At 46.0% G+C, this 23,382-nt stretch overlaps 1 protein-coding gene across 1 annotated transcript in view; it reads right to left on the reverse strand.

The window, feature by feature from the left end:
• The window catches only part of CUX2 (cut like homeobox 2), a 243,822-nt gene that overhangs the window by 53,777 nt on the left and 166,663 nt on the right, over positions 1-23,382 (reverse strand). Inside the window, exon 4 of the mRNA XM_082229785.1 lies at positions 15,407-15,485. Within this exon, the coding sequence (XP_082085911.1) occupies positions 15,407-15,485 (79 nt within the window). The remainder of the gene's footprint in view (positions 1-15,406; positions 15,486-23,382) is intronic.

The following is a 23,382-nucleotide window of genomic DNA, read 5'->3' on the forward strand; positions in this document are numbered from 1 at the left end:
GAGCTGGGACTGAGCAACGGGAGCTCACCCCGTCATGGGGATTCGAACCACCGACCTTCTGATCAGCAAGTCCTAGGCTCTGTGGTTTAACCCACAACACCACCCTTGCCACAAGTTATAGAGGGGGGGAACAGGTTATGGAGATGCCATCTTACAGTGGCAGCATCATTTATTTCTTTTTTATTTAAAGTGGACTTCTGTCCTTACTCAGAGGGCAAATGGTTTATTTGCCCTGGGTTTATACAACAGTGTCCAGTCGTAAGCCTAGGTGAAATCACTTCAGAGACTGCATCACTAATAACTAATGATATTCTCTCTCACCCAGAGAGGTCACAATATCTTATTCTTTAGTTGTGTGCTGCCAGAAACTGGAGATATTTCTTTCTTTCCTTTTAAGCAAGCTTTTGATTCTGCTTAATTTGATTTATTGGGTTGTTAGTCTTGGCTTCTTTTCCTGCGATACCGCTATCACGCTGGTCACTGTGTATTTAACAATGGATCGTTCTTATTTCTTAGAGCTTGATCTTATGCTTTTGCAAGACACTTTTATAAGCAACCCCTTTTGGGAGGGAAAGAATCGGGTGTGCATTTTTATGGAAATAAAAAATATTCCTGGCCTTGGAAAGTCTCCACCAGGAATGAGAAATCTATTTCAGCCCAAGGGCCATATTCCCTCATGAGCAAATTTTTTGGGGGCCACATTCCAGTGGTGGATAGGGCCAGGCAACAGCTGAGACTCTTATCTGTGTACAGGTGATTATATTTCGGCCAAGGAAATGTGGAGGTTTCTACACACAGAGAGACACTCATCCTTTTCCCTGCAGTAACTTGGAGCAGGGCCTTTTGTGTGGCTGCCCCTGTTCTGCGGAACAGCATCCCTGTCAAGAAATGACAGGCACCTGCCATCTGCACCTCCTGGAAATAGTCGAAGACATTTTTGTTCCAACAGGCTTTCCCAGCCGGATAAAAGGGTTTTGGCAAACCACAAAGGTCCACTTGTAAGGGCTTTTGTCTTGTTTTAAATCTATTTGTTGTTTTTGTGTTTTCAACCGTTTTTAATTATTTTGTGTGCAGATCGCCTTGAGATAGTGGTTTAGAAGGCAGTTAAAAATTAATTGTATTAACAATAAAAATAGAAGCTGATACCCAGTGAAACAATTTACTCCTTGAGAGTTTTTAAAAGCCTAGGCTATTCAAATAGGAAAGCTTCCCTGGCTGTGTAGCAGGTGGATGCAAATTCCACTCCAGCTAGCAAACAACATGAGCTGAAGTTCTGCCTGCCCTATAGATGGCCATCCAACCTCTGTTTAAAAACCTAAAATGAAGGAGAGCTTGCCACCTTTCTGAGGGAGTCTGTTCCACCGTCAACAGATCTCTTACCATCTGAAAGTTCTTCCGTCTCACCCTGCAGAAGAGGGTGTCCCCTTCTTAGCGTATCACCCTTTTTCAGCTCAGAGAAACTCCAAGAAACTGGAAGGCAATAAATCCCGAGCCAATAAAAGGGGCACCGGCATCTTTTGCTTGTCTTATGATCCACCTGTAGGACGGCCAGCTGTGGTGGATCATCAGGGAGAGACGTCGAGCGTAGCTGGGTTTGAAGCAGGGAGGGTGGAATAAAGGACTGGATAACTTTATGGCTGTTAATATCATTTGCAGCTATGCAAGCTAAGATAACGATATGGGCAATTAAACCTCATGCTTCAGGGTGTGAGCTGATGAGAATCCGATGGAGTTCGCACCATGCCACCTAAGACTATGTGTGTACGCTCTCCTTTTATTTTGCTACCAGGGTGCTAGCGAAGGTGGCAGAATAACGGTGCTTAGAGGCCCGATGAAAAGGATCTCAGGCAGCAGCTGGGACTGGGGATGTGAGGATGCAAAAACAGCTCTGCTGGATCTGGTCGAAGGTATATAAAGTCCAGCAACTTGCTTCCTACCGTGGTCAAATCCTCCAGGAAGCCCCCAGGCAGAGCTTGAAGGCAATAGTCCTTTCCTGCTGTTTTGCTCTCCAGCAACTGGTATGGGACGCGGGTGGCGCTGTGGGTAAAACCTCAGTGCCTAGGACTTACCGATCGTATGGTCGGCAGTTCGAATCCCCGCGGCGGGGTGAGCTCCCGTCTTTCGGTCCCAGCTCCTGCCCACCTAGCAGTTCGAAAGCACCCCTAAGTGCAAGTAGATAAATAGGGACCGCTTTATAGCGGGAAGGTAAACGGCGTTTCCGTGTGCTGCGCTGGTGCCGGTTTGCCGGAGCAGCTTCGCCACACTGGCCACGTAACCCGGAAGTGTCTCTGGACAGCGCTGGCTCCCGGCCTCTTAAGTGAGATGAGCGCACAACCCTGGAGTCGGACATGACTGGCCCGTACGGGCAGGGGTACCTTTAACTGGTATTCTGTATATGGAGGTTCCCCAAAGACGTCCTGACTATCACAGCTACTTCTGCAATTTATTTGCACAACAATTTGGGGGGCCCTAGCCCCCTCCAACAAACAAACAAACAAACAAACAAACAAACAAACAAACAACTGTGAGCAGCGTAAATATATACAGCTGAGTACAATGAAATGCTATAAATCCATCAGTAAGCAAGACAACACAGGACAGCAAAATCACAAAACAGGAGGACCATTGGAACTCTTCTCTCATTAAGAGGACTAAAGGGGGTTCTGTACCCCACATTCTCACATGTTTAAGGACTGGAAACATGGACAAACCATGAACACCGTTTAGTAGCCTCTGTTCTTAGAGAGCCACCGGCAGGTGGAAGAGATAATACAGGGTAGACAAACCTAGACAGCATCTTAAAAAGCGGAGACATCACCTTGCCAACAAAGGTCCGTATAGTTAAAACTATGGTTTTCCCAGTACTGATGTATGGAAGTGAGAGCTGGACCATAAAGAAGGCTGATCGCCGAAGAATCGATGCTTTTGAATTATGGTGCTGGAGGAGAATCTGGAGAGTCCCATGGACTGCAAGAAGATCAAACCTATCCATCAGCCCTGAGTGCTCACTGGAAGGACAGATCCTGAAGCTGAGGCTCCAATACTTTGGCCACCTCATGAGAAGAGAAGACTCCCTGGAAAAGACCCTGATGTTGGGAAAGATGGAGGGTGCAAGGAGAAGAGGAGTAAGGCAACATCACATGCTCTAGGCTGGTGGATGACGATACTGTTCTGAGTGATATGGAGAGAAAATCTATCTCTCTTTCTCACATGCACAAATATTTGAACTTAGTATCAAAGCCTATTGACCATGGTTTCAGCACTAGCAAAAGAAGTAATTCCAACAAATATTAAAGAATGAATGAATGGACTTTGTTGCCCAAAGATGGGGGGGGGGGAGAGCCACTACCCTGGAGGGATATTAAATTGTTAAACACAGGCACACCTAGGCAGGGGCCCTGATGGATACATGAAAGTTTCCAGGCATAGGACCAAAAGGCACAAATCTTCGTCAATTTTGCATATGCGAAACTTGGAATTTAAATATTGCAGAAGGCAATCCAACTAATTCCCCACCCAAGTCACCCCAGATAATTTTAAAATGAATTTGTACTCTGCCCCAGATCACCCGAAATCAGCTCCTGATTAATTCATTTACCCCCCAGTTCATTTCCCAACAGGTCCTGCTGCGAATCAATTCAATTCCCCTCCAGTTATCCCCCTTCATTACTCTTAAATCATCTCTAGATATAGTCAGCTTCAATGTATTTCTGTAATTTATTTCCCCCTACCCAGTAAGTCAGAACACCCCGCACAATTCAATTTCCTCTGAATTCATTACCCATCCTAAAAAATAAAAAAAGATTTGGGGCCCATGCCTCAGACTCCTAGCAATGATCTGGATCAGGCTATATGATGGTGCCCATTGGTGATGCTTTAAGTTTTAATTTGAAAAACAAAAAACCCAGAGGATATCCTCTGGTTAGATACTTTATGAGGAGATTAGAGAAATTCATGGAAGGGGAGAAATCTATCAGCCAAGAAAGCTAAATGCAAGTTTCCTTATTCCAAGGTACTGAAAACATGGAGGACAAACTCCAGTAAACCGTGGTTTGGTTGTTGTCACAGTCTTCCTAGCAAACTACAGGGGAGGTTTCCCAGAGGTACCTGGCCAGCTAATGTTGGGAGACGGGTGCCAGACTAGGTGGGCTTTTGATCTAATCCAGCTAGACTATTCTTAGGTTTGAACAATGCCCATGACTCTGTCACACTAAGGGAATCAGTGCCTACAGAGGGTGGTGAATACAGCACAAGATATTATGAAGAAGAAGAGTTTGGATTTGATACCCCGCTTTATCACTACCCGAAGGAGTCTCAAAGCGGCTAACATTCTCCCTTCCCTTCCTCCCCCACAACAAACACTCTGTGAGGTGAGTGGGGCTGAGAGACTTCAGAGAAGTGTGACTAGCCCAAGGTCACGCAGCAGCTGCATGTGGAGGAGCAGGGAATCGAACCCAGTTCACTAGATTACGAGTCCACCGCTCTTAACCACTGCACCACACTGGCTGTCCCGTGAATACGCTGGGTGGAATAGCGGAAGAACATTGCCTCAGGAGAGTGAGGAAAATGCTCAGGGATGATTCACACCCTGGCCGGCACTTTCTTGATCTCCTGCCCTCAGGCAGAAGATATAGAAGCACGATTAGTCGCACCAACAGGGTAAAGAATAGCTTCTATCCGTGGGCTGTTAGGCTGCTGAATGAAAAGATAACAACAGGGCAACTGACTTTCAGGTTTGGTGGGTGTGCGTCAGTAAACGAGGGGAATTAAGACTAAGAGAGCTGAGTGGGGGGGTGCCCGTGTAATCTCACTGCATACAAGTTGTACAAGTGACAATAAAGTTATTCAATTTAATATTGAAGAGCGGTATAAGAAAGAGGGGCAGGAGGGGAGAGGGTTCTTCCCAGAGTCAATTGGGGTGGGATAGCACAATTCAAAGTGTTGGTGCTGACCTTTAAAGCCCTAAACGGCCTCAGTCCAGTATACCTGAAGGAGCGTCTCCACCCCCATCATTCTGCCCAGACGCTGAGGTCCAGCGCCGAGGGCCTTCTGGCGGTTCCCTCATTGCGAGAAGCAAAGCTACAGGGAACCAGGCAGAGGGCCTTCTCGGTAGTGGCGCCCGCCCTGTGGAATGCCCTCCCATCAGATTTCAAGGAAATAAACAACTATATGGCTTTTAGAAGACATCTGAAGGCAGCCCTGTTCAGGGAAGTTTTTAACGTGTGATATTTTACTGTATTTTTGGTTTTTATGGAAGCCGCCCAGAGTGGCTGGGGAGGCCCAGCCAGATGGGTGGGGTATAAATAATAAATTGTTGTTGTTGTTGTTGTTGTTGTTGTTATTATTCTTATTATTCTTATTATTCTTATTCTTATTATTATTATTATTATTATTATTATTATTAACTGAAGCCTCCTTTGATGCCCAAAGCTGAGACAAACTTTCCCCGGATACTTTATATTTATGCTCTCTGGGGGAACTCTTTCAAATTAATGAATCATTCTGAGATGGCACAGTCGCTCTCTCTAAGAGACCACTCTTATTTATACCTTTCTCCCCCTCCGTGAGAACTTTTCTGGCAAAGCCGGAAAAATATATAACAAAATAGTACTTTAAAGCCATGCTTGCTATGGGCTGAGACCACTAACGGCTAATTTACTTTGACTGCATTCGATGGAACGTTCGCAGGAAGAGACCAAACTCAGTGAAGTCGGTCTTTGAAACAAGCCTTGCTATCTAGATCACCTATTTGACGTCCGGCCACGAGGAGGTGCTGGTGAACATTACTTGCAACCCCCAATTTATTCTGGAAACAGTTTTTGCATCAACCAGAAAAAAGGTACGGTGGGGGGGATGACTTTCCCCTTCTCTGTTCAAGTCAGCCTTTTGGGTAATAAAGTATTGACTCTGTAGGGCTTCCAGGAAAACACACACACACACACACACACACACACACACACACACAATGCAGGTAGATGAAGAAGAAAATAAAACGCATTTTGACAGTGTCTTGCGAAACAAGGGGATTGCTAGATACTTCATAGACTAAGGGTACAAAGCCATGCCAAAAAATTGCATAAAATTGTGTATGCTAATAGATGCAAATTCAGGTCTCTAAGCAAATTAAGACAGTGGTTGGTTGGAGTCTCACTAGATCGGCTACCCTATGAGCAAGTTTTCTTTATTTTTTATAAATATACCCACCTAAGACAGCCTGCAATCCTAAATCCTATTTACCAGGGAGTAAGTCCCATTGAACTGTATAAGGCTTACTTCCAAACAGGAACAGTTATGACTGTTCGGTTAGTCAGGTCCATTCATTTCAATGGATCTACTCTGAGTGTAACTAATGTTGGAATGCAAGTATCAGAAAGACCACCTCCCTCCCCACAGGGTTTTCATAGGGTAATTCCATCACCCTCAGAAGCCTGGGGTGTTGGTGACCCAGAAGAGGGCCGTCTCAATGACAGCCCCTCCCCACAGAGGTGTGTTTCTGCAGTATGCGGCTCTTTACCTGGCCGTTGACACCTGAGACACATGTTTTCAGGACCCACCATATTCCCTTGACTGTGATTTGTTTTAAACTGTTTCTGATATTTTCAATTGTTGTCGCCTGCTCTGGGACCTGGTGCATTGTTTATTTTTAGTTTAGTTTATAAGAAGAGGAGAAGGGGCAGAAGATCCCACACCCAGCAGGAAAGACTCCCCATCCCACTTCACCCCCTAACAACACTCCTGTTGCAAAGGAACAGACATGCCCAGAGCCCTGCTGACGTACATTTCAGCCTTCACAAAAACTCATCTCTCTCTCTCTCTCTGTATGTGTACGTGTATGTATATGCATATGTATATTTATATGTATATATGAATGAAACCTCAAACCATGTTGTTGATTTTAACTAAATGCAATTTTCAGAGTGCTCAATATGGCAATTGGTGAGGGTAGAGGTTTCTTGGATCTATTTGCCGCCCTAGTGGGACAAATTGCTTCTGGGCTTAGTCAGACACTGGGAAACCTCTTCTCTGTTAATCCATCTGAAGCAGGGGTAACCCACTCCCAGGGATCTGGAATGATGGGAATTGTTGTTCATCAACATCCGGAGGTCACCATGTTGGCGACCCATGACACACCATTCATGCAGCCAAACTCTCTCCCATGAGAGGTCCGGCTGGCTCCCTCCTTGTTATCCCACCACCTATTTCTCACCTTTTCTCTAAACCAAAGAGTCCCAAATGCTGCAACCTTTCCTCATTGGAGAGTTGCTCCACCCCCATGGTCATTTTGGTTGCCGGAACTTTTCCAAACTGTGCTTTCATTAAAAGGCCGGCTACCTTTTCCTCAAATGGCCGCACAGCAATGTGATAGGGTACGTCCTTTGCATGCATAGATAGCTCCAGGTTCAGTCCCTTCTCCACCCTTGAGAGCTGCTGTCAGTCAGAGTAGACAACAATGGTGTCCCAATCCATGGGGATACCCACCTGTGCAGACAGGTGTTGGCACAAGCAAGGAGGACGCCAGTAGTTCCAGAATTCTAGGCAGAGAAGAAAGTGAAGCTGGCAAGATCAGCACCTTGGAGAGGGACCTAGGTGCGAGTTTCAGAACAGGGGTTAATGATCCCACCGCTGAGGCAGATCCTAAAAGTTGTCCCAGCAGTATCCTGAGGCAACAGGCAGATCTTCAAAGCCTGGGCTAGGTATGCTTGGTTGCTGGTCCCAGACGTTGGAGCTCCCTTTAGACTGGCTCCTCCTTGTTGTCCTTCCACTGGCAGGTGAAGACTTTCTTATTCCAAGAGGCTTTTAGGAAGGAATTGACTATTTTTAAGGAAAGGGATGGTGCTGTGACATTTGTATTGTAATTATCTGCATGTTTTAATACACAAACACAAACACACACACACACACACACACACACACATTAATTATTTGTGTTTAACCGCTTATGAATTGTTTCCCCCCCCTATGTTTTTAGCCACTTCTATTTTATCTGTAGTGGGATGCCGGTGGCACTGTGGGTTAAACCACAGAGCCCAGGACTTGCCGATCAGAAGGTCACCGGTTCGAATCCCCGTGACGGGGTGAGCTCCCATTGCTTGGTCCCTGCTCCTGCCAACCTAGCAGTTCGAAAGCACGTCAAAGTGCAAGTAGATAAATAGGTACCACTCCGGCAGGAAGGTAAATGGCATTTCCGTGCGCTGCTCTGGTTCACCAGAAGCGGCGTAGTCATGCTGGCCACATGACCCGGAAGCTGTACGCTGGCTCCCTCGGCCAATAAAGCGAGATGAGCGCCAGAAACCCAGAGTCAGCCATGACTGGACCTAATGGTCAGGGGTCCCTTTACCTTTACCAATTTTATCTGTAAGCCACCTTGAGTCCTTGTTTGGGAAAAAGGTGGGGTATTAGCATCATCATCAGCATCATGCCCCATGAATGCTACATGTGATTAGTCATAGTCATTGTGCCTTCCTCTGTAGCAACTAGCTTCTTCAAGCTGTTGGGTGGTCTCCTAAGGGCCTCCCTGATCCCCCAAGAAATCTGTGGACCAACAGTATGTCCCCATGGGGTTCGGGGGATGAGATATGGGCTCCACATGGGATGGATCAGGGGGTGGATCCATCTCCTCCTGGGACGCCTCATTGGCAGACTTTGCCTCCAAGGATTCTCTGGGGCCGTGACAGCTGGGCTGCATGGGCAAAGACTCTCTGTCTCGGTGTCTTTGGCCAGTCTCACTCTTCTGTGGTGCTCAAACCTTCTTTCCTCACAGCTTGCTATTTTGCAAGCCTGCTTTCTGCCCACCTCTGTTGTCTCTTTTCAAAATGAAGAAGCGATGCAGAAATCAACCAGACAATGCTGGCCTCTTTTTAGAAGGCATAGAAGCTTCCGTAACAAGTCTTGCATCTCTCCCCTTGCCCCTTGTACATTAACTGTTCCTTTTGAAATGACTTTGTGGTGTCGCTAATCCTGATCTTAGCAAGACCAACCTGGGCTCCGTTCACCATCTTTCAACATCCTGCCTGCATCAAGAGACCCTTCACACTGCACGGTCGCCCCACGTTAACAAATGCCTTCATATGCCGCTTGCAATTAATGCAGTCCAATGACATCACACCCAACAGTATCAGGTATTACTGAGCTTTTGGGAGACATTTCCTTCTCCTTTTTAAATGTTGCATTACTCCCAACAACGCCCTAAGAGGCATGTTCATAATGAAGAACAATGCAGAGGAGCAGCCTCTGTACTCCACAGGTTCAAATATAACACATGCACATGTGAACTCAACCACAGTAACAAATTTCTGGCAGAGGTTTGTATGTGCAAAAGCAGCCAGATTACAGCACACAGATGAGAATCCTGCTTTTCCTCTGCCCAACCTGTTTTCTCCTGCAGCTGGGGGCAAGGACAGAATATAAGAGCTCCCCGGCTGGAACAGCTCCTGAGTTTTCATTACAAGAGGCCCTTGCAAATATATATCTTGAGGTCTGTTGTTGTTGTTTAGTCATGTCCGACTCTTCGTGACCCCCTGGACCAGAGCATGCCAGGCACTCCTGTCTTCCACTGCCTCCCGCAGTTTGATCAGACTCATGTTTGTAGCTTCGAGAACACTGTCCCACCATCTCGTCCTCTGTCGTCCCCTTCTCCTTGTGCCCTCCATCTTTCCCAACATCAGGGTCTTTTCCAGGGAGTCTTCTCTTCTCATGAGGTGGCCAAAGTACTGGAGCCTCAGCTTCAGGATCTGTCCTTCCACTGAGCACTCAGGGCTGATTTCCTTCAGAATGGAGAGGTTTGATCTCCTTGCAGTCCATGGGACTCTCAAGAGTCTCCTCCAGCACCAGAATTCAAAAGCATCAATTCTTCAGCGATCTAGAATCTTGAAAGTTGGGATCCCAAGGAAGCTGAATCCTGGCGCCTATTATAATGTATGCATCCCACATATTCCTAGCCCTGCCCTTTCTTAACAAGTTACTTTCTCCAACCAGTCTGTGGTTTGTTTGGATCTCCCCGCCCCCATGAAAGCTAAAACACAATGAAGAAATCATCCATCACCACCATGCAAGTCAAAAGGGAGGCTTAAATCAAACCATCCTCGACAACAATGACATTAATTATGCTTTTAACACGATTTTACTGCTTCCCTTCCCTGCCACCCTCCCAGCCCAACGCAGACACACACCCGTCCCTCTCCTCCATGCCACATCTGTCTGAACAATATCAAGAAGATTTATGATTTTTTTCCTTCTTCCCGTAATTACAGACACACAAGCCCGGGCTCACTTTATCAAAATACTTGCTGAGCAATCAGACTTTCTCGCTGCCTTTCTCCGCTTGAGGTTTGCATTGGCAGAAGCCATTCAACACACACACACACACACAACACCAAAGAAACACACTACCCCTCGAAGAAATCTGTCTTAAAAAGTGTTGAATCAGGAACTTGTTTGTTGCTTCTGAAATGTTCTACAAAGAATTTGCTTGTCGACAAATATACATGTATTTATAGGTGGAATACCTGCAGGGAAAGATTCATTCTTGGGGAGAGGAGCATGCAGGGGAAAAGGAGCAAGGGTGCATTGGGAAATTGTGGTGTGTGGCGGGTTTGACCCATCGCAGAGCATATAGTCCTCATAGTTTCACGCTCCATGAAGAAATTTAAAGACAGGGGAGGGAACAGACATACACCCGCTTTGCCCAAACTCCTAACTGCCTCCTGGAAAATGAATGAACATCCTTGCAAAAGCTCTCTTTCAGGTCTCTGGCAGTTAGGAGTTCAGCAGACTCAGCTAAGCGGCACTCTGGCGGGCCAGGGTTTGGTTCCGGGGCAAGGAGGTGAGCGGAGGACTGATTTGGTCAGAGACTCTGGTGGGGTCAGACACAGAAACAGACTCAAGAGTGTGCCATGTTCTTGCAGCTGACCCTGAGTGCAGCAAAAGTAGTCACCTTGATCAGGAAAGGAGAAAAGGAGGACTGGCCAATTGAGCACCATTCTACTGCTAGCCAATCATAAGAGGCAATGCTGTCTATTTCTAAATTTCTATTGGTGACTGAGTGGACCCTGAATATGGGCACCAGTCGTGGACCATCACAGTGCTGGATTATTTAATAAGCTGACTAAGCATGTGTTCAAAAAGCACGCCAAAAAGTACAAGTAGATCAATAGGTAAGCGGGAAGGTAAGCGGCGTTTCTGTGCGCTGCTCTGGTGTCGGTGTTCCATTGCGCCAGAAATGGCTTAGCCATGCTGGCCACATGACCTAGAACAAACGCTCCCTCACCCTGTAAAGCGAGATGAGCGCCGCAATCCCAGAGCTGTTCACGGCTGGACTTAACTGTCAGGGGTCCCTTTACCTTTACCTAAGCATGTGTTTAAGGCACCAGCAAACAACAACAACAACAACAACAACAACATATTTATATGCCGTCCATTTGACTGGGTTGCTCCAGCCACTTTGGGCAGCTTCCAACAAATTATTTGACATTTTGCATTCCCCCCAAACCCCCCATCAAAACTATAAATCACGAGAAAAATCAGAACTTTGTGAGACTTTCTTACACCCCACTTTCCCCGGTCTCCTTTTATCACTCCCTCCCACCTAAACCAGGGGGGCGTTCTACTAATGTAAATCAAAGCAATGCAAGGGAATCAGATCTTGTCATGTGTGGCACATGATAACCATGTGCAACATTGCAGCATGCCATGTAAGCTTTGTGCCACTTCAAAAAACAAAATGTTATTTTAGTATTGTTTTTATTTTGAGTTGTATACTATCAGAGCTATTTCATCTTTGAGCCACTTCTCTTAATTTATTCATAGCTGCAGTTTTGAGTATTTGTTCGTTTCTGCAAAAGGTCTTTTTTCTCACTGTTGGATAACCCCGAATGTTCCTAGTCAGAATATTCATTGGAAGCTCTCGTGAGGCGAGTGTTACTGATCAAATCTTAGGACCTCTTTTGTCCTTGCAGATAATATAAGAGCTGCCACACTGGACTGGACACACATGAAGAAGAAGAAGAAGAAGAAGAAGAAGAAGAAGAAGAAGAAGAAGAGTTTGGATTTGATATCCCGCCTTACACTCCCTTTAAGGAGTCTCAAAGCGGCTAACATTCTCCTTTCCCTTCCCCCCCCACAACAAACACTCTGTGAGGTGAGTGGGGCTGAGAGACTTCAAAGAAGTATGACTGGCCCAAGGTCACCCAGCAGTTGCATGTGGAGGAGCGGAGACTCAAACCCGGTTCCCCAGATTACGAGACTACCGCTCTTAACCACTACACCACACTGGCTCTAGAAAACTAAAACAAACAAAGCTGGAATGAATTTATAGAGCCGGTAAACGGAGCTGCAATATTTAGGTTGCAATCCTTCAGAGTTACTTCAGAGTAATTCCTGCTGAACTCAGTGCCGTTTACCGTATTTTTTTGCTCTATAAGACGCACCAGACCACAAGACACACCAAGTTTTTGGAGGAGGAAAACAAGAAAAAAAATATTCTGAATCTGAGAAGCCAGAACAGCAAGAGGGATCGCTGCGCAGTGAAAGCAGCAATCCCTCTTGCTGTTCTGGCTTCTGGGATAGCTGTGCAGCCTGCATTCGCTCCATAAGACACACACACATTTCCCCTTACTTTTTAGGAGGGGAAAAGTGAGTCTTATAGAGCAAAAAATACGGTAGAAGCATATAGGAATCAGATTGCAGTGAAACCATTTATAAGAAGGAATGAAAAATATTTTAATCAACATCGGCAGAGAGCTCCACCCTGAGCGTCAAACAATGGAACCTCCGCTCAGCCCCCTCACTGACTTCTGACATTCAATCAGGCATAGCTCACCTGTTTGCAAGCTTAACTTCACAGCCATGAGGACTAGGTAGTTGTTTCCCTTCCGGATTTCAAGTTCCAAAATCTGGGCTTGCAAGTTGTAAAGGAAAGGTGGATAAACACTGCTCCTGCTTCACAGCTCCATAATCCTTTTGTCAAATGCACACGGATGCTACTCACAACAAGGAATACCTGAGAGGTATGGCCATATGCATCGCAACACTTCCAACCCACCCCCGAACCCATCAAATCTAAATTCCATTGTCTGCCCCTTTGCTGTGAAGGGAGTTCAGTCATCTTAGTTAACTTGCTGTCAAAGAGACAAGCGCGGATCACGGCAGCATTATTACAAGGCGAGAGCAAATGTATTCCTTTTTTATTGTCAAGACAGATTTGGCTCAGGCACTGAAACACAGAGATAGCAAAAGATGTTTCCTCTTGTCTGTTCTGCTACCTCTTCAAAAAGAACACAGGGGACACCGGCTCACCGCGAGCCCTTCCTGCCATGCGGGGAGCGATAGGCGAGACCCGACGCAGCGGGAAAATGAAGTCAGAAACACTGGAGGGGCAGGTGGAGAGACGGATGCTCAGCGATAAAACCACTCCGGCAAAACTTTGCACCCTATGGTCCAAATGCCCACACCAGGAAAAGACAGTTTCAGTGACCACCTATCAGTTAGGTCTGCCAACTTTAATGGGACAAAAACATGTGTCACTGATTAGTCAGGCAACATTATTATTTCTATTATTGGGAGATATTCCGCACAGCGCTAAGAAGATTGCTCCATCAGCCGAAGGATTTCTGCTAACCCAATGGAATGATCTGCTTTCTCCTCCAGGGGTTTTCCCGGCACCTCTAAGCCAAGCCAATTTTACTTTTGGAGGGGGCTGCAAGGGGGGGGGAGAGGAGGGAAATCCCTGTTGCATTAGTCCTTGTGTGGGCTTCTGCTGGCATGACTAGTTAGCTGAACCTGGCCTATCATTTTATAATATGAATATATAATATACTTATTATATAATATATATGATACAGTCTTATGCATGATTAAGCTGCGCAATTTTGACCTTGTGTGGCTGAATGTTGGCTGGCTGCAACTGTGCAAATTAATTGCACTCAAGGTGGCAAGCTGAAAAGTTAATTTTGTGCTGGGTTCTCCTGGCATGGAAACAGCTTTTGAGCTTCCCACCTTGCTGATTGGGCTCTGGGATGCTCTCCTGAGACCTTGCAGGAACTCAGAGGGACTCACGATATTTTGCAAGCCTCCTGGAGCCTGGTAAGCAAGGCAGAAAGCTTAAAAGTTCTCTGTTTTGCTTTGGGGGGGGGCATAGCTCACCTTGTGCACTGGCTCTGGAAGGACGGTCCTTCCGGTCACACAGGGGTAGTCTGAGTAAACAGTGGTACCTCGGGTTAAATACTTAATTCGTTCCGGAGGTCCGTTCTTAACCTGAAGCACCACTTTAGCTAATGGGGCCTCCTGCTGCCGCTGCGCTGCCAGAGCACGATTTCTGTTCTCATCCTGAAGCAAAGTTCTTAACCCGAGGTACAATTTCTGGGTTAGCGGAGTCTGTAACCTGAAGCGTCTGTAACCTGAAGCGTATGTAACCCGAGGTACCACTGTACGTGCTTTTGCATCGACACCCCCCCAACATAACCCCTGTGCAATATGTCATCATACTGTGTAATAGTAATTTTAATATGTATTGTATAATATCATTACAATAATATATGTACTTATAGCAGGCATAGGCAAACTTGGCCCTCCAGATGTTTTGGGACTACAACTCCCATCACTCCTGACAACTGTTAGCTAGGGATGATGGGAGTTGTAGTCCCAAAACATCTGCAGGGCCGAGTTTGCCTATGCCTGACTTATAGAAACAACAGCCAGACAGCATCTTAGAACAGGCATTCCCACTTCACATTCTCCCAGGAGGGGTCTACTGTGACGTAACAAAGCATGCCTTCAAATAAGGACTAAGTTAGAACTTAGCAAATATTCACCATCACAAGAACTAGCAACTTTCAAAAATAAAATCGGAGAGATCCAAATTGACTCCGGGTACTGAGGAAATCTGGAACGCCCCCAGCAAGCAGCTCTGATGACACACATAAGTAGGAAGTGAGGATGCACTGCAAGGAATGAAAAGGCCGGTTTTGTGGTTATCATTTTCATGGCACCGCTAATATAAAAAGAGGCTTAGGCATCTTGTCAGCCGGCACCTCCTCAGCGAAGGCTGTTATGTACTGAAGTTCTCACCCTGGGCCAGCAGGGGGATACTGTAGATAGTTATGCAAATAAGGGATCGAAAGTGACGTTCAGTGATTGGATAGTTTTAGAAAGTTGTTACAGTTACGTTGTACTGGAGCTCTATATAAGCAGGCTGACTGAACCCTTCAGTTCAGTTCTGGCCTGGCCTGTCAATAAACAAGAGCTGTTTGAAGAATCGCTGTGTCGTCTGATATTCACCCACAACTTAACAAAGGCGTCCTGAGGATGCTCCTGTGAGCAAAAGCTTCTGGATAATCATAACTAGGCGCTCAGAACAACATTTCTGCCCTTTTAGAAGCAATTCCGCGAAAGGAGCCGAGGCGAACCATACCTGGAGCTTCAATCAGTTGCTTGTAAACACTCAGGAACGCTGCTTCTGCTTCTTTGCTTCTTTTACTAAGAGCAACCACCTGAGGGGAAGATAAAAATAACAGTAACAAAAACCACGCAGGAACCATCAAGGGAAATGCAGTTTTCTCCCGCAAAGTTGTGCTCTCAGGTGAAGACACTGCAAATCGGACAGCTTGGATGTCGGAGGCAGAACCACCCTGAAGGTGGTTAAAAAAACATAATAAATTAAGGAATTTAATTTATTATTTAATGAATGCCCTGTTTCCTCAGTCTTGCGGGGAGGTTTAGTGGTCAGAGTGTCAGAAGAGGACCAAAATGCATGAGGTTTAAATTCTTGTTTTGTCCCTATCTCACCTCACGGGGCTCTTGAGAGGATAAAATGCAAGATGGATGAGGGGGCGAACAATTTCTGCCTCCCTGAGCTCCTAGACCAGGGGTCAGCAAACATTTTCAGCAGGGGGCCGGTCCACTGTCCCTCAGATCTTGTGGGGGGCCGGACTATATTTTTTGGGGGGGAATGAATGAATTCCTATGCATTTTAAATAAAAGGACACATTCTACTCATGTAAAAACATGCTGATTCCCATTTCCTGGGCCGGATTGAGAAGGCGATTGGGCCGCATCCGGCCCCTGGCCCCCATGTCCTAGACGAAGGCCAAAACTAGGACTAGGCCCTGTTTCCAGGAATAGGCAACCCTTCTCCTGGGCTTACATTAAAATATCAGTTGGTTTTATACCAGTTTAAGGGTGCATCTACACACCATACATTTAAAGCACCAAGAGAACACCTTGAACAGTTAATGGTAGTGCTTTAAAAGTTTAGGGGTACTCTCATTTTCCTACTCATATTGAAATAATGCCCCTCAATGAGGCCAAACTTAGATTCACAAAATGTTTAGGGGTATGCGTACCCCTGCGTACCCCCCCAGAAAAAAAGCACTGGCTTCCCCAAAGAATCTTGGGAACTGTAGTTTGTTTGTTTGTTTTTATTTGAAGGTAGCCCTGTTCAAGGAAGTTTTTAGGGTGTATTGCGCTTTTACTATTTTTTTGTTGGGAACCGCACAATGTGGCTGGGGCAGCCCAGTCAGATGGGAGGCATAGAAATAATAAATTATTATCATTTTATATTCTTTATTGAAAGATAAAGAATACCGTACATAATTGCAGGTGCACAGAATAAGACAAGGCGGAAAGAAGAAAAGAAATAGTACCCATGTAGAAAACAAAAAAGAACAGCAACAAAAATTTGTATACACTGCAAATTAGAGATAATGTTATTGCAGTTAACCAGTTGTTAGGAGACCCCCTATTGCTCCCTCCCCAAACTACAATTCCCAGAGTGGTGTAACAATCAGTCCCTCTTCACAGGGAATTCTGTCCATCAGTGTTTCCCAACCTTGGGTCTCCAGCTGTTTTTGGACTGCAACTCCCATCATCTCTAGCTAGCAGGACCAGGGTCAGGGATGATGGGAGTTATAGTCCAAAAACAGCTGGAGACCCAAGGTTGGAAAACACTGCTGTACATTGTAGCTCTGCAAGGGGAATATGAGGGGCTCCTAAAAATGCTCAGCACCTTAACAAACGCTCCCAGGATTCTTTGGAAGAAAGGCACGGCAACTTAAAGTGGCATCATAGTGCTTTAAATATATGGTGTGGATGCGGCCTGAAAGTAGGGTTGCCATACGTCTGGGTTTTGCTGGACATGTCCTGTTTTGGGGGGCCAGTGTGCCCATCTGGGCAGATTTTTGAATTTAATAATAATAATAATAATAATAATAATAATAATAATAATAATAATACTGCTGCCTTATAGCTGCAGGTCTCAGGGCAGTTTACAGAATAAAATCAAAATATAAAACACAAAATCCACAATCAAAATAAAAACAGCCACCACCCTCCCCCCCCATTATTATTTTTAAGGGCAAGGGATGTCAATCAAATCAACCAAAAGCCTGGATAAAAAGGAACATTTTTGCCTGGTAACTAAAGCTCTATAATGAAGGTGCCAGTCAAACTTCCTTGGGGAGAGCATTCCACAGACGGAGGCCACTGAAGTGCCTGGGTTTGGTTTTTTAAAATAATAATAATATTTTTTTAATCTTGGGGGGGTGGGCGGGGATGCTAGAGCCACGCTCGGCCTTGCTCTTCGGAATATGGCAAGCCTACCCCCAAAACAATCAGTTCCCTCCGGGGGGTGGGCGGTGAAGTGAATTCTCTATATTATTAATACTCCTTAGCCACCATCACAGGATTACAGCTCCCTAGGGAGCAGGAATGACTGCTAAAACCAGTTTAAGTTTCCTGTCCCTCGGGCACCTTTTGCCTGCTGTGAGAGACAGAATCTTTGGGTGACCCAAGATCAGTGGCGTAGCGTGGGTTGTCAGCACCCGGGGCAAGGCAAGTAATTTGCGCCCCCTAACCTGTGGATTTGCGCCCCCTAACCCTAACCCCCAGATGTTGCGCCCGGTGCGTCCGGCACCCTCCACGCTACGCCACTGCCCAAGATGGTTGCTATTCCTTTCTCCACCAGCTGACCTCAAAAACTGAATGCCAACTCTGCAACCATCTCTTTTCAGCGACAGGCTGGCTGTTTATATTTTTACAAACGATGCCAGTTTTAATGCCTTTGGATTGTACTTGTCTTGGTGCTTGCATGCTGCTTTGTGAAGATCCTCTTGCTTAAAAAGCGGGTTGTAAATTTGTTATACCTAACTTTTTACAGAGATCAACTTTAGCAACATGATGACGACAAAAAGGAAGAAACAAGGAGCCATCTCTTTTGAAGAAAAAGCCAAAATCTTGGTTGAGGTTTTTAATCCCATTGCAGGATTTTCTAGTATTACAAATTTAAAATACACGCAAACCTGAAACTTGCTTGTTTTTCCCTCTTCCAAATTTGGGCTTCACAATTGAATAGAAATGGCCTGCTCTGTATGGCGAAGCGGCTTTTCCAGCTCAACAAAGATAACCCAAGCTTGATTTCAACCCATGTCTTCCCTTTGTTGTTAATGTATTGGAGGGGAGGGCCTGGGGGCTGGGGCTGGATAGAAGATTCCTTCAGCCCCCCCCTTCCCTCTTCTCTGTAATCCAGGTGGTCAGCAAAATCTCACTCTCCGTGTGTGTGCTGCGCATCAAATCCCTTCCCCCAAACTGCCATTCAAACTGGCAGGAAGACCCAAGAAATAATTAATCTCCTCTAATTAGGTGCCAGGCAGGCAGGCTGGCCCCCTCTTCAACCCCCCTCTGATAGCCGGATGGGAGAGGAAGAAGTAAAAAAAAAAACACAGAGCGTCCATTCATATTCAGCACTACACCCCATCAGTGGCATTGGAACAGTCCACCCAGTGGCATCGCAATGGGGAGGGTGCGTCCCGGATGCCATGTCTGGGGGGGTGACAAGAAGGCATCCCGCGGGGGCTCGCGGGGGCGCAAGCAGCCATTGCGCCACCGCAGCTGCATGTGAAGAGGATCCAGGCGCTGGTGCCAAACCGCTATGCACAGCGCATGTGTAGCGTTGCACGCACGTGCTGTACATAGTGATGCCACACATGCGCGGTACATAGCGGTTTGCCGTCGGTGCCACTTGAGCACTGTACGGATAGTGGTGGGATCCAGCAGAGTATCCCGGCACTGTCCGTACGGCACTGGCGGCAAACCGCTATGTACAGCGCACGTGCAGTGTCGCTACGTACAGCGCATGCGTCGTATGTAGCAATGCCGCACACGCGCCCTATGTAGCGATGCCCCGCCCCGGGTGTCACGACGCCTTCATTTGCCCCTGAGTCCACCATCAGTGTACAAGTGCCCCCCCCTAAAAAATGCATGTTCTATTCTGTCCCTTCAACAGCTTTGAAGTAGACCGACGACTTCCGGGTGCAGAGTCCATACCCTCCAACACTCCTCAAATGAAAATAGAAACATTTTCATCTGAGAAATGTTGGCAACATTGGCACAAAAGGGAGCAGGAAAGGGCAGCAACTTGTGGCCTTTGTAACACGGGTCTTATGTCAGAGTGATATTTATTTATTTAATAAAAAAGAACATATTTTAAAGAATTGCTCAGTGATGCCAATTCCCCGATATGACACCCCCCCCATACTGCAGGTTGTGGGGAATGTGGCTGTACCCTGCAGTGTAGCCCACTATTAAAATTGCTGTTCAAATACAAGGCTGAGGTGTGTTTGAATCCCTAGCTAAATATCCCACATAGAAATTAATAATAATAATAATAATAATAATAATTTATTAAATTATCTGGCTGGGCTTCCCCAGCCACTCTGGAAGAGACGCTCCTTTAAAATGCACTTTAAGCTCCAGCAAAGGTCATTTTTACTTGAACTACACTTCTGTCAGCCAGAGTCCTTCCTTCCAGCTTGCCACGTGAAAGCACTGGGCTTTCTTGACTTGCACGTGGACGAGCTGTGCTTTCATTTTATAATAAACAAAACTGCCCCCCTCGTCATGGCAACACTAGGCAAAGTGCACCTGAGGAACCTCTGCCTTCCTTGGGTGCTCTTAAAGGAACAAAAGCCCAGTTCTTAATACTATACAGCTCCAAGAATTCTCAAAGGCTCTGAAATTATGCCTGAAAGTTCCTTTGGTACCGTTGGACGCAGTCCACCAGGCCCTGGAGGTCTGGATACATTTAGAGTAGAGTAGTACCACCTCTTTTTCTATCTTCTCTGCATCGTTTAGTCTGTTATCACCAGGTTGGGCAGTTTTCCTTTTGGGAGGAGGCAGAGGCAGGGCAGTTGTTCAGCCGTTCCACATCATGGGGTCCTCTGTGGATCGTGGAGGCTCCATGGGAGATGCTCAACAGTGATCCTCAGCAAATCAGTCAATGTGGAAGCGGTTCTCTGAACACGGAACAGTTGGAAGTCCTTGGTATACAGCAGGGTAGCCAACACAGTGTTTTCAGTTGTTGGTGGGCTACAACCTCCATCATGCTTGACCCTGGGCCAGGCTACATAGGGCTGGTGGGAGTGGGAGTCCAACTATACGTGTAGGGCTCCATGTTGGCTAGAGGACATGAGAAAGTAAGAAAACACCATCTGGGTAAGAGCAGAGGTCCATCTGGCCTTGCACCCTCCCAACCAGACATCTCTGGGAAGCCCTCAAGGACAGCCCTCATCTGCACTTTAATAATAATAATAATAATAATAATAATAATAATAATAATAATAATTTATTATTTGTATCCCGCGTATCTGGCTAGGGTTCCCCAGCCACTCTGGGCAGCTTCCAACAAAGACCAAAAATACACTAAAATGTCACACATTAAAAACTTCCCCAAACAGGGTTGCCTTCAGATGTCTTCTGAATATCAGGTAGTTGTTTATCTCTTTGACATCTGGTGGGCGGGCGTTCCATAGGTCGGGCGCCACTACTGAGAAGGCCCTCTGCCTGGTTCCCTGTAGCTTTGCTTCTTGCAACGAGGGAACCGCCAGAACACCCTCGGAGCTGGACCTCAGCGTCCGGGCAGAATGATGGGGGTGGAGACGCTCCTTCAGGTATACTGGGCCGAGGCCATTTAGGGCTTTAAAGGTCAACACCAACACTTTGAATTGTGCTCGGAAACATACTGTAGGTCTTTCAAGACCGGTGTTATGTGGTCCCGGTGGCCGCCCCCAGTCACCAGTCTAGCTGCCGCATTCTGGATTAGTTGAAGTTTCCAGGTCACCTTCAAAGGTAGCCCCACGTAGAGGGCATTGAAGTAGTCCAAAAATCCAATTTTAACTTCCCCTGCCTCCACAGACTGCCTCAGAAAATGGGGTCAGTGGCTAATAGCCACCGAGAGACCCTTCATTATTCATGCTACATTTATTTTTTTTTATATAAAATTTTTATTGGGTTTTCACATTTTATATAGACAAAGACAAAAACACGAAAAACATAAAAACAAACAAACAGAAAAATAAAACAACAAACATATATAGTTTCCAAAAAAAACTTATTTTCTAACCCTGGTCATTGACTTCCCCCCACCCCCTCCCTTGCATCCCTATTCCCAAATTTGTATCAGCAAATTGGCATTTCCTTATCCATCTTAATATTAGTCCTTTATATATATAAAAAAAGCAAAATTAAATTTATTCTAAGTTGGACCTCAGTTCCCTTCCAACGATTTCCCATTTTGTCTTAAATAATAATCTTGTTAGCTAAATCCCATGGTCTTAAGTGTTGTTGAAACTAGATTCTTCCCTCCCTCCCTTCCCCGGTTTGTGTCCCTTCCAAAAACATGTCCAAAATAGCAATTATTAGCCCGGATTCCTTACGTCCGAGGCTCTCAAATCTCTTTCAGTCCCTCTCCGCCGGCCTAGTTGGCAATCCTTTATGTCGGTCTTCACGTCTCGAAAGAGTTCTTTCACAGTCAGTCCAAAATCTCTTCCCATATTTGCAAGCAACTGCTGAGGAATTTCCACAAGGCATGAATTTTGAACATAATCAAAGTCAGAGTCTATGTGGAGGCCCCAATTATATTTCTTTATTTTAAATTCCTTGATTTCATAGATTCCCAGGGCCTCCACTTTCATCTTCTGGATCTTTCGTAGATTTGTAGTAGGTTCAGTCCAATAGTCTCCTTGTTTATATTCCACAGATGTCAGCTTCTGGACAATATTTTCCCATTTCAGTTCTTCTCTTTCTTGTTTTGTCTTCTCCTCTTCTTTGGTTATCATTTCCGGCTCAGCTGTGGATTCTTTCTCAGCCAGGTTCTCATTACATTGAACAGAACTACTTGTTTCAGGATTCAAGGTCATCAATTGTTCACTCATAGCCGTAGTCTGCTCTTGTAAGATTCCAACCAAATAAAACATCCTTTCGATTTCTCCCAGTATCTTTCCATCCACAGCCATTGTAATTCCACAGAATTCCCTCTAGAGGGAATCTGGTTACTTAGTATTCTTTTCCCCAACAGTCCTCTGTCTTGTTATTGTTTCTTTATTTCCAACAATTTTAGATCAATTGTAACTCTTTTTAATCCAGAGGTAACTTAGGTAGCAATTTTCCACTATTAACAGTCCGTTTGACAGCTTTGACAGCTGTCAAACTCTGCACTTCTTAAACCAGCTCCAAAGCAGGACGCTCCCGGGCCCGGGAGGGGGGGTTGTTTACAACAGAACATAAAACATCCAACACTCCTCTCTCCTGCTCAAAATTTCCAAATCTTGGAAGTTACTGTCTTTTTTAAAAACTCACCCTTTACAGGGTAGGCACTCCAGCTTAGTTCTTTTTTCGTTGCTCTAGATCTTCTGCAAGGTAGGGGGTGCGGACTTCCTTTTAGCACATCCCCCGATCGTCTCAAATTCAGTGGATAAATTTCTTAAAAACCAAGTCCAAATTACTCACGGGTTGTTTTTTTCAGCCGAATTTCAAGGAAGGAAGTCAGCGCTCTCCAGTCATGGCTCGCGGCTTCGCTCAGCAGAGGTAGCGATGGACTCTCAGTGCCGCGCCACCCCCCGTATCCCCTCCGCAGCCTTTAAAAAGGCTCTTCGCGAATCAGGGGGGGCGTTTAAGGCACCCGCCGAGTCTTCAGTCCGCAGGCATTCCGCGCCTGCGGTTTTAAGGGTCCCCGTGTCGCCGGCACGGCAAAGACCCGTCCCCTGCTGAGCCGATTCCCTCCGGAGCTCGGAGGGAATCCGCCATTCCCAGATCGCGTCAACCCCGGAAGTCCATTCATGCTACATTTAGTGGCAGGTGAATTCCACCTGTCATGTATTGGGGGGGGGATATTTCTTTTGTCGGTCCTGAATCGAGGCATATGTGCTCTGTGGTCAGTTCTGAATGCTTTGGGTTACAGACTCCTGCAAACACTTCAAGAAGGGTAAAAAGAAAAAGATTGAAAGATGGCCATAGCTACCCAGAGCTTCATTTTTCCTCCCCAAATACCACATGGATAACATGTAAAACCAGAGAAGGTATAAATGTTGCTGCTTCCGCTGCCCAGACCAGCAGCAT

Source organism: Podarcis vaucheri (assembly GCF_965113315.1).
Source record: "Podarcis vaucheri genome assembly, chromosome: 7".
NCBI lineage: Eukaryota > Metazoa > Chordata > Lepidosauria > Squamata > Lacertidae > Podarcis > Podarcis vaucheri.